Source organism: Clytia hemisphaerica, unplaced genomic scaffold (assembly GCF_902728285.1).
Source record: "Clytia hemisphaerica strain Z4C2 unplaced genomic scaffold, Clytia hemisphaerica genome assembly, whole genome shotgun sequence".
Classification (NCBI taxonomy): domain Eukaryota; kingdom Metazoa; phylum Cnidaria; class Hydrozoa; order Leptothecata; family Clytiidae; genus Clytia; species Clytia hemisphaerica.
Genome location: NW_027103638.1, coordinates 1,315,675 through 1,327,451, shown reverse-complemented (window position 1 = coordinate 1,327,451; position 11,777 = coordinate 1,315,675). Strand labels below are relative to the sequence as shown.

The following is an 11,777-nucleotide window of genomic DNA, read 5'->3' as shown; positions in this document are numbered from 1 at the left end:
AATTCTTGAAAATAACTTAAATAGTTTTGATCAACTACTAAACAATATTAACCTTTGACTTTACTTTTATCGTTAATCAATATGAATTTGAGAAACAACACTTTTTCGGAAAAAAATAGTCAAAGTCGAAGATTTTTAGATAAAATTGTTATTTTAATCTCAGCTCTTGACACTCAACTGGTGTCATATGTATAATATGTAACAGGTCCCTAGGTAAAAAAATATTTTTTAATGAAATAATGGAATATGTACATGTATCAATTAATGGAAAAACTAAGTGAAAAATGTTTTATAAATAACGGTTTTAAATGAAATATACTTGGTCTTTCACATTAAATAAAATACACTTCTCTCAAAATGCATGAAATCATTGTGGGCCTCGTTTTCAAAGTACTGTTGCCAAGATACTGCAACATTATTACACAAAATTAGCGTATGAAAATTGATAGGGAGAAGTGTGTATTAAAAAAATTAATATTCTTCGGGTACATGCTAAGGATAATCTACAATAGAGGTCCAAAAATATTTTTAAGAGATTTTAGATCTGTTCGAGATACTTGATAATTATAAAATAGTTTAATATAATGGAAATATTACTCGTAAATAATGGAAAAGAATTATGGAAATACTTAGTGAATAATGTTTTTCAAATAAGCTTAACATACTTGGATTGAATAGTTCTAGAATTATGAAATATGAAATACTTGGATATTTTATGGAATAATGACTGGACTTCGGGTGCATCATAGAGCTTTCAATACTAATTTTCGAAATCGTAGATTCTTTAGGGGGTAACATATTGCTTGATAAATGAATTTTTGGCTTGCGTTTTCCTCATATTTTTTTTGGTTTTGTGGAAAACCCGAGATAAGCTAGCAAGAAAGACTCAGAATTCTAGAATATTTTTAGTCCCATTAATTAGGTGCATAAAATTGAATATATAAAACTATCTACATGCATTCATTGATAATGATTTCTTCTACGGTACCAGTGATCAATTTTGCCAGTTTATCACCATCATCAGTAGAATCGATTTTTAATTCTTGAAATCCTTTTTCTTTCATTTCTTCTGGTGCACTTTTGATGTATTGTTGTTTGAAATTCTTTCGTTCATGATCTGTGTATTCCCTAATATTCACATAGAAAAGGTAAATTTTAGCCTCTGCTATCTTGGATATTATTCCAGGCATATCATTTTCACGTTCGGGGAAATCATCACTTAAACCATTTTTGGTACCGGTGCACCACAAACCATGGCCAGGAGCATCTGCAATCAATACCAGAAACTTTACTAATCCAGTCCATTTCCAATTCACCACCATTTCAAGAGGTTCATACTTGTCTTCTACGCCGCCGGAACTGCCACCTGTTGCCTTTTGTCTCCTTACAACATCCAAAACCTTCTTTGTGTCATCTGTGAACTGTACATGATCGAGATTTCCATCTTGACCTTTAATCTTGTACCCAACAAAGCCAACACGAACTTTAGCATCTCTATCGCTGCTCTTTTTAATACATACTTCAATTGATTGTGTAATGCCAACGATTTTCTCTTGTGCCATTTTGATCATACCACTCATTGACCCAGTTGTATCCAATACAAAACACAAATCAACTTTAAATGATCCAAACTCATTTTTCCCTGGTGCAATTGCAAAGCTCAATGCTTTATCCAGCTTTTCTAACTTCTTTCGATATACGTCAGGTAAATACATATCCCATACATTCTCCATGTTGATTTTCACACCATCTTTCTTGATTGAGTCGGCCATTTCGAGCAAAATAGAACTTTGCCGCTCATTGGGTGATGGTTCCATGCCAAAATATCCTTTAAGCGCTGCTGGAAGATCTTTCGGGTTGTTCACCACAACATGGTTTGGGAAAAACTCAAAGATACCATCAGTGAAAAAGCCCACACCAAGAGCTGTGGTGTGGATTCCTAATTCTGAAGCGAGTAATAAGCTCTTGCGTAGGCTTTTTGGTGAGGTTGGATATCCATCAGTGAGGATGAAGATTGATTTCTCAACTTTTGTAGATGCCCATGAATCAAGGTATAGACTGGTAAAGAAAATTGCATCTGATATGTTTGATTCGTTATCATTGAATTGCAATGCATCGTACATTTTTGCTTTAACTGATTGGTCGTAGTCTTCTTTCAAATCCTTTACAATTGTAGTCGTCTTTCCACATGTCAAAACCGTAAACGTAATATTGTTGCTGCTCAGAGAACCTAAAAGAAAAGAAGAAATATTCAAAATCAGTATTGTTTAGGATGAACAGTATGAAACTGATAGCAAAATGGTGTGACTTTGGCGTAAGTCTGCCAGGAAAATGAAAAGAATTTAGAAGAAAAAGAGTCAGGTTCGCGGAAATTAGTCCTCGTGAAAATTTATCCATTAAAAGAATTATTTTGTTTTATGAACATGCTGACTAAAAACACCTGCCGTAAACCCGTGAAAGTCCATCCCTTAACTGGGAGTACTTACTCGCCAAACTCAACAGAGACTGTGTGCATCCAATGGCCCCCATTCCAGACATCGACATCGAAGTGTCAAGAATTACTGCAACAATATAATCTTTTCTCGGACTGCCAATCATGTTTTCATATATCTTCTTGTGTTGGCCTCGAGTACATAGAAATTTGATGTATCCATTCAGAGAAAATTTTGATCCTCGATAATCTTGTTGAAACCTTGTTGGACGGTTGTTTGGAAACGCGACAGTATCCAAGACTGAATCAAGTTCTCCAATGTAATCCTTAAAACATTCCTCTTCGTCATCAATGGCTTTTATTTTATCCTCAATTGTTGATATTTTAGTTGTTTGATCGATCATACTGTCCCATTCCTAAAAAGAGAAATTTGTACTACTCCTTAGTGACTACCAGAATCTCTCATTTAATGTCTCTCCTTTAATTACCTTACAACCTTATAACCCTCCTTTTTTCTGTCGGCTTTTATTATATGGGGATGAAAGTTTGACTTCAAATCGAAATAAATCTATTCTTTGTTCTGTTGTTGAATTTCTTAACGAAACTGGAAGGTTTAGCGGTGCTTTATTTTAGGCTTTTACCTAACAATTGTAGCTTCCTTCTCCAAGATTTTTTCTTTATTTACTTATTTATTTATTTTTACATAGTCTAGTACCTCTGGCGATATAACGTTAGTTCCTAGCGGGGGGAGGGACTATATTTTATGTTTAAGTAATGTTTTGTAATATGTTCGTAGTGTACACGTGTTTTTGTTTCAATAAAGAAAAAAAAAAAAAAAAAAAAAAGGACTTTAAATGCGTTCAGCAAACAGCTAAACCGGCGTGCGACACGCCGGGCACCGGCTAGTTTCCCAGAAAAGTGCTACCAAGGGTATTTCGGGTCCCATATCTTCCGAAGGACCATTACGTTTGGCTTGAATTTGGCAACATTCTTAACCTAAAGTTGAACTACCACTGGTGTAAAAATGAACGTTTTAGCATGATAGTAGAAGAAAATCTCAATTTTTGCAATTGCAAATTTATAATTATATCAGTCGACTTGAATCAAGATACATTACTCACATTTCACTGGATGCATTTTCGCTGTGAAATTATCCGCAAAATTCTCTGACCGCGTTTCGAGACGGAGGCTAATCGAAGGCTGAATAGTCCCGGGGGCGGGTACTTAGGCAAATGGAGGGTACGGTATGTGCCGCCCTTATAAAAAAAATCAGAAAATCAAATTTCAGTCCCACTAAGGGTCAGAAAAATAGGAAAATTTCAACTTTTTACCCCTTGAAAGATCGAAATTTTGTTAAATTTGTCCCACTAAGGGTCGTAAAATTCCCAAAATTTTCCTTTTTTGGACCTGCCTGGAGTTCCTATAAATTAACCTGTGTTCGTCCGTCCGTCCGTCCGTATGTTACCAACTTTTCTCGGGATTGAATCATAGGAATTTTTTATTTTTGGTACAAAGGTGCAAAATGGTGGTGGGCAAAATGTGACGGAGCCCGATTTTCGAAAAAAAGATTTTTGGGCAAATTTGGGCCAAAAAACGGCTAAAAAAAGAGTTTTTTGGACTTTGTGAAAAGTTGGATCATTAATTTTTTCTGACTTTTTGCATGGAAGTAGGGTACTACATAGGTAAAAGATGGCTGAAGCAGATTTTTGCAAAACAATTTTGTTGGCTGAAAAAACGCATGTTTATCTATAAGAATCACTTGTAATAAGCATACATCAATGTTCTTAGTCAGATCACTCAATTTTTTTATGAGAAAGATGAAGAATATGTGTGTTTAGACAGGAAATTCGGGTTCTTTGGAGTGCTTTTATAAAAAAAACTGGCCAAATTCGATATTTTTTTACAAGCACGTTATCAATTACTTAGGTATTAGGCGTACAAACTTTCGCGAGCAGAAATTTCGCGATTTTCGCGAATTTGGGCTCTTTTCACGAAAGTAAATGTCTTTAAAAATTCTAGGAAGGGCCATTCGCGAAAGTTTATGCTCGCGAAAAATTCTTGACAAAATAGAAAATCTGTAAAATTTCAAACTTTGGATAAAATGTAAATTTTATGGCACTTTTTAGCCTGCTAAAAGACTAATAAGTATAAGGACAAATGTTTCAAGCCAATACAAGAAGTATTCGTCCCTCTAAGCCATTTTTTTCATGTGAATACTCAATTTTGTGTTTTGATTCGCGAAAGTTAAAGCTTGCGAAAAATATTTTTCCGTTAAATTCGCAAAAGTAAATGTCGTGAATCTCGCGATTTTTCGTCCTTGCGAAAGTTTCTGCTCGCGAAAGTTTGTACGCTTGTTTAAACATGTTTAGACACGAAATTTTGGTTGCTGAGCGTGTTTTCATTAAAAAACTGGCCAAATTCGATATTTTTTTATAAGCACATTATCAATTACTTGATAATATTAGCTTTTCTCGAGATTGGCTCTTTCATTCTTTATGATTTATTGCACAAACATGCATAACCCTCGAATGTGACGGAGCTCGATTTTTGCAAAAAAAAATTTTGGGGTAAATTTCAGCTAAAAAACAGCCAAAAAAAGGGTTTTTTGGACTTTGTGAAATATTGGATCATTGTTTTTTTCTGATTTTTTTTGCATGAAAGTAGGTAAAAGATGGCTCAAGCAGATTTTTGTAAAAAAAGAATTTTTCAGCTCAAAAACGCATCTTTATATATAAGAATCACTATTAATAAGCATACATCAATGTTCTTAGCCAAATTACTCACTTTTTTGATGAGATAGATGTTTGTTTTTGCTCACAAAGTCTTGAATATGAAAGAATATTTCAAGAGCATGAAATTTTGGTTTCTAAACGTTTTTTTTTATAAGAAACAAACACTTATTTTAATAGATCGTCACTATTTGTGTTCTGAATGATTGTTTAATGGTCACGTCACGTAGATATCAATTATAAATGTGTTAAATGCATAACCAGGTAGGTCCATAAAAGTATCACTTGTTTTCTCCTTTTTAGTCCCGGTAAGGGTCCGAGAGTCGAAAGTCGGGCGGCACCCCCCCCCCCCCCTCGTTAGCTTGCAACCCTAGACTGGACGATTTTTGAAAAACTAAGTAATAGTGATAAACATTTAAATACCTTTCCAACGATACCAAACTTTTATAAATCACATTCACGCTACTTCTTATAGGGTATATTGTTTTTTTTTATTGTGAGATACTTAATGATAAATTATGATTACCTCAATTTTCCTTTCAAGCACTTCTTTGTAATTATCGATCATGAAATCGTCAATTTCCTTATCATTGTAATCTTGTGTGGATGTAACATCACTATAAACTATTGCGTCTCCCCAATGAACTTCAGCATGCCGATTGTATTTCAAAGGACCATCAAAATCTCTTTTTGAAACTACCATTTTCTAAAAAAAATATTAAAGATACGTCAAAACGCTCTCACAATTGATGTACTTAAACAGGGTTTTCTGCACATATCTGTAAAGCCCGAAGGGCTAGATATGCAACTTTAAGCTTTCTCCAGCAAAAAAAAGTGAAGCAAAAAATTGACTTTTTAAATTTCGTGCCCGCGGATAGGATCTAGCATTTTAATTGTTTTTGGAGCGCGAGATCAAAAAAATTAGGCGGCAAACGCTATTTCACATCTCTAAAACCGGTGAAATTGCATATTTTAGTCACGTGACTTTGATAGGAAATCTTTCCAAACCTAGGCTTCACTTTTTGATAAAAGTCGCTTATCTAGCCCTTCGGGCTTTACAGATCTGTGGTTTTCTGGAATACCAAAAGGACAAAAATTAATGAGCGCGTTTATACTGAAGGTTTCCTTAATTAAATCCATCAAAATCAAACGAAGATATTTATGATGGATGAATACACTGGTTTATGACAGTTCTTTGTAGGTTGACGAGATCTATTATAATATGTAAATTGATTTTGCTTAAGGCTTTCCATTGGTTGTTTTTTATTGATATTTTCAAAGTTGCATGTGATTGGTTGATATTGATATCCATACATCAATCGAAATCCGTAAACATATTTGTTGTAATGGTTGTAACATTGAGTTTCAAGTCCGAACCGCTAGAGGCGAGACCTCTGGATGGGAAATGAGACCACTTATTTCCCATCCAAAACACCAGCGCGTAGCTTTTACACAAACGCCGGATTGAAACTAAAATCTATCGCTAGATTACAAAAAATGTAGTCCTCCGAAGCAAAGGAACCGCTAGATACAATCCGTCGTCATGGTTAGGAAATAAGTGGCTTCAATTTCTCTTGCCTGATAAGGGTTAAAGTTTCGCCTCTAGCCCTTCGAGCTTGAAACTCAATGGGTTGTAATCAATAACTGCATTCGTCTTACATATCAACAACACTGCTTCGTACTGTTTCGAGATTTTTCTCTAGTCAACCGTGTTTGAAATCGCAAAACATTTTGTTCATTGCATGCATCTTTTGTTTATGCTTCCTTAATAAAATCTTTTGTTCTAAAGGTTGCTTCTACCCTCCCTTTAAGACAATAGAGCTCACGACTCTTAAATGAAGATCGATTAAAAGTGACAGTGCAATGCGCTCGACTCTTTGTTAGAAGATATCAAAGGTTCTAATTGTCTCTCATTTTAAGTAAGATTAAAAAATGAAAATAAATATCTTACCGTTATTCCTACTGTTTCCACTCTTCTTGAATGTCCTTTCACTTCTTTAAGTGCAGCTCGGAGCTGATTGTCAATCATTAATGCAATTTCATTGATCTTATCTCGCATCGTGGTTTTGCTGCTGACGCCACACCATGAATCAGGGGCAATACTGTTCAAAAGTCTGGTAGCAAAATCAATGCTGATTTGATGTTCACGTCGAAGTGAAAGATCTTCCCTTGGGTGCGTTGTCAATACCAACAATCGTGCAGATGCTGCCTCGATAGATCCATTGTAAAGACTTTGATCTTTTTGGTCCCATATTCCATCTGATATCAGGATAATGAATCTATGCTCGTTGACTTTCTTTTGTGGCTTAAACAATTCCTCTTTTTCGGCTACGAATTTCAAAGCATCCGCTGTTCTAGTTTTCTCAGACGCACTGAAACCTTCGATAATGAGTTGTCCACGGTGTTCATCCATATTGTCATTGAAACCTTTCAAAGCAGCTTGACTTTTTTCTCCTCCGTAGCGAACAACTGCAGTCTCAAACTCAAGACGTTTCATTGCCTCCAGAAAGATGACTAAAATGTTCAACGCAGTTGTCATTTTCTCTCCATTCATACTTCCAGAGTTATCAACCAAAAACAGAAACTTGTAGGTTTGAGGTATTGCTGGCTCTGGTCTTTTAGCAACAAAGCCCTTAGGGTCAGTTCTTTCAATTTTTGTCATTATGCGGATACATAAAGATTGATATTCTCGTGTTAGCCTCGCCAACAAGTGATACCGTAAGCTTTCTTCTGGAGCCTCTGGTAACGCTTCTGGACTGTGATAAGCTGCGATGTCGTATGTTTGCTTAACCTCCCGCATCTTTGATATCCAGTTTTTGCCAGCCTCCATTGGAAGTCTTTTGACCTGATCTTTGGTTAGTTCGTACATTCTCCTTTCCGATTCGCCTAGCAAAATATCTTCACTTCGAGAAGATATTTTGACATCTTTTTTACCAATCTTTGGTGCCATCCAATGATCAATGGAACCTTCTTTGATGTGTAACACCTTTGTCGACGTTATTTTGTCAGTTGACAATTTGTAAACTTTATGGGTAGATGAAGGACCGCCAGTGAGAAGCTTGGCATTTTTCTTCTTTTTTCCATCAGGAAGCCAGCGACTACCCAAATTTTCGTTTACTGAAATCGTTGAAGTTTCGTCTTTAAACACTGCTGTCTGTATCCTGCCCATAAAAGCAGAACTGGAATTACGTGACCTCGTTCCTGATTCTCCAATACGGTCACGTGCAACATCGGCTCCAGATCTTTTTGGTATTTCATAATCTTCTACGTCGTTTCTGAGCTTTAATTTGACTTCCAGTTGCTTTAACTCGTCGATGACTTGGGATTGGTGGTTGTCTTCAAGAATATCGATAACTTTATTCATGTTGAACTTGATTTGATCGTTTAGAATTGTCAATTCGTCTGTAAAGATTCCTGAAAGCTTCTTTGCCAACCAGGCTCTACGAACCATTCTCAGGATGGAATACATTTTGTATAAAAGTTGCATTGTCTCATTTAATGCATTCTTGGGAACCACTCGAGGTTTCAACAAAACCGTATGTATTATCTGCTGTATCTTGTCGTTTGCTAAGTAAATGTTGTGCAAAATTTCAATGGTTTCCTTGGCTTTGATTTTTTGGAGAGTCTCGATGTCCTTTTTGAGCTTGAAAATTCGATGTTCACACAGATTAGCGATATCTTTTTGAACTTCAATCAAATCTTTTTCGATTTTTTGCCCTTCAAAGAAGTTAATGTCCGAATTATCCTCTTCTTCAGATTCTCGACGATGTCGATACGCTTTAATTGAATCGAGCTTTACAATCCCTTCTGTACTTTTTTCTTCGTAGGATAAGCTTCCACTACTTTTAGTTTCGTGACAGATCGAAGAATCACTCAGTAGATCACTTAATGCAGCTCCAACGTTGAAGTTGGATATTGCCATCAGTTCCATATGCAGATCATGGTTAACAATTCTTTCTTCGACTTCAGGTTTGATATTTTCAAGGCATATTGTCAATAGCAGGGCTGCTACAACATCGACCAGGAATTTGTCTTGTTTCGCTAAAGCACCGATTGCCGTATACATCCCTTTAATTATTTGATTCTTTGAATACTCTTTTTCAAAGTCTTGGTGAAGAGTAAATAGGTAATCTGTTACCCTCGTCATTTCTTCTTGATAACATCCTCGTACATGGATCACTTCGTACAATTTCAAGAGTGCTATTAGCCCAGATTTGGATAGAGGTAAGCTGTTAAGATCAAAACCATTCTCAAGTAGATTAGTGATGATGTAGTTGATTGCTCCTGTCGATTCCATTGTCTCTCTCATGATAGAGTTGTTTTCCAACAAAACTGTGTCTTCTTCACAACGGCCAATTGACTTTATATGACGGATGATTCTTTGTAAGACGGCGTCTTTAGAATCCCCACTTTGATTACTCAACACAGCAACATTCAAAACCAGACATACACAAGAGTACACATTCTTCTCATCTTTCGTCAATGTTTTGACTACCTTAGGAATGTTTGGGTTAACGTAACCCTCGGATATCTTCTGAACAAAATCGATACATTCGTGGCAAAGCTTTGTTTTTCGGAGGCTCTTTAAAAGAGACATGAAAAATGGCAGTTGAGTTGATTTATGAGTGCGATGAATCTTCAGCATGGTAATATATTCGACTAGAGCAAAGAAATCTTGACTTTCCTCACTACTGTCGTTATTTCTCATGAAATTAAGAATATTGGTTTCATCTGTCCACTCTTCCCCTTTTTCTTCTTTGTGAGTCTCCAATGCAAGTCTTAGCTTTTTCTTCTCTAAAGCGAGTTGTACTGTTGCAGAAAACATGTCTTTCGCTTGAAAAATTTTTTTCGCAGCCTCAATTGCCAATTCGGTTTTCAGAAAAGGTTTCAATTTCGATTCCTCCTCGAAGGCATATATGATTAGGTGGATTTTCCCAGATGTCTGCATTTCTTCGGTGCATGCTAGCTGTGCGATTAATTGATACATATGCTCAAGCTGCAGTTTTTTACACTCTGAAAGTTTGACACATTGTTTGATAAGGTCAAGATGGGCAGGATTTTTCGCTATCCCAAACTCATTAATAAAGATTTGGATAGTGTTAAATATATGCTCCAGGTGAAATTCTTTTGCTATTCTTTGACTGTTAACAATGAAATTCTCCACAACGGCCAAGACTAGCACTACTGTTTTTGAAGTTTCGTCGTCCACGTCTGACTCTTTCAGAACAAAAGGTAAAAGCTGCTGATACCATTTGGTTATTACAATATCACTGTGAGATAATCTGGAAAGTAGAACTTCGACAGTCTTTTCTATTGGATTAGGAGTTTCTGCAACTGGTGGTGTCCGCTCCATATTTACCATCACTGACCAGGTATGAAAGACAATGTTGAATATCTTGTCAGTATTGATCGCTGGTAGAAAGAGACGAATGATTTTTTTGGCCACTTGATCATGTCGTTTGACCTTTGGCTATTAGCTATTGGATGAAGGATTCTGAAAAGATCAAACACTATTTTCCAGTCGTTACTTGAAAATTTCTGGATAAACTTTTCCAATTCCTTGAGATATTCAAATTTCCATTAATAAGGTGGAGCTGATTTGAAACGTCAAGCTCTTTAATGGATAAAGAAAAATTTTCAATGAGTTTTTCATTCTCGGCTTCACATAAGAGAGATAGCAAATCGTCTAATTGCTTTGTATATTGATCATCAATATCAAAACTGGCAGTGGTATCGATCTTGAATGCTTGATGAAGAGTATGGTATCTGTCGAAAATCTCTTTGCAAACGCTACTCTTCATGTTTAAGTATTGGCTTGCAAACTTCATCATTTTAAGAATGTCGTGTTCTTTATCTTCTTCATCCAGGTATGCCAGAAGTTTGTCATGTAATGTCAAAATCCATGATGTGTTTTCGCGACCAATCATGAAACTTGAGAGCTCAATCAAATCCGTTAGCTTCCTTCCGTCTTTCCCAAAAAGTCTAGTCAGATCTTTATATACTTCCAGAAATCTGTTTTGTGCTGGTTCCTCTCCATACTTTTGAATCAATTCTCTGGTTATTTGTAAATGATCGTGACCATCCTCCAAAGACATAAGGCGTCCAACTGGAGTGTGAATTTTTGTAGATTGATCCATTTCGATTCCACTTTTCTTCAATAGAGATAAAAATCTTTCGTATTGACCAGTCTCATTAAACTGGTTAACGTACTCATCAATATTCTTCAAAAAATCAACAATCTTGGATATTTTAACTGATGGAGACGATAATGTTGACTCTTTCAAATTCATCAAGGCGTCGAGGATTTCGATTATCGGCTTTGAAGCTTTCGAAAAAGGTATAATGGCTGTGATAACCCAATCTTTTATGAAACGCAAAATATCTTTCTCGGTTCGTTGAAACTCTGAAAAATTTCTGATCTTTGGGTCGGTTGATGAAGTGGTAAAAAAATGTAAGAAGATCTTCATTATCAACTGAATGTGTTCCATACCCTGCCGTTCTAGCTTGGCCAACAAAAAGATGTACTTCAGTGGCGAGCTCTCGATATTTTTGAATATCTTAGACTCTTTATTCCCTGTGATTTGATTGCGTTTCGATATAAGGGGAATCGTTTTATT

General features: G+C 35.9%; 1 protein-coding gene across 1 annotated transcript; it reads right to left on the bottom strand.

Moving 5' to 3' along the window:
• Window positions 1-867: 867 nt before the first annotated feature.
• LOC136802764 (uncharacterized) lies at window positions 868-10,602 on the bottom strand. Its single transcript, XM_067059522.1, has 4 exons — window positions 7,112-10,602; window positions 5,687-5,866; window positions 2,487-2,847; window positions 868-2,230 (listed from the first exon to the last, which is right to left on the bottom strand). Exons 1-4 carry the CDS (start codon window positions 10,520-10,522, stop codon window positions 951-953), a joined length of 5,232 nt encoding a protein of 1,743 aa, XP_066915623.1. The 5' UTR covers window positions 10,523-10,602; the 3' UTR covers window positions 868-950.
• Window positions 10,603-11,777: the final 1,175 nt, after the last annotated feature.

What these genes read in the sequence shown, in the direction of transcription:
- LOC136802764 (XM_067059522.1), bottom strand. Translation starts at nt 10,522, where the DNA reads ATGGTAAATATGGAGCGGACACCACCAGTTGCAGAAACTCCTAATCCA. An exon ending in TGCTTGAAAGGAAAATTGAG is followed by an intron (nt 2,848 to 5,686) that starts GTAATCATAATT and finishes TTCTCTTTTTAG; the next exon opens with GAATGGGACAGTATGATCGA. An exon ending in GTCTCTGTTGAGTTTGGCGA is followed by an intron (nt 2,231 to 2,486) that starts GTAAGTACTCCC and finishes CTTTTCTTTTAG; the next exon opens with GTTCTCTGAGCAGCAACAAT.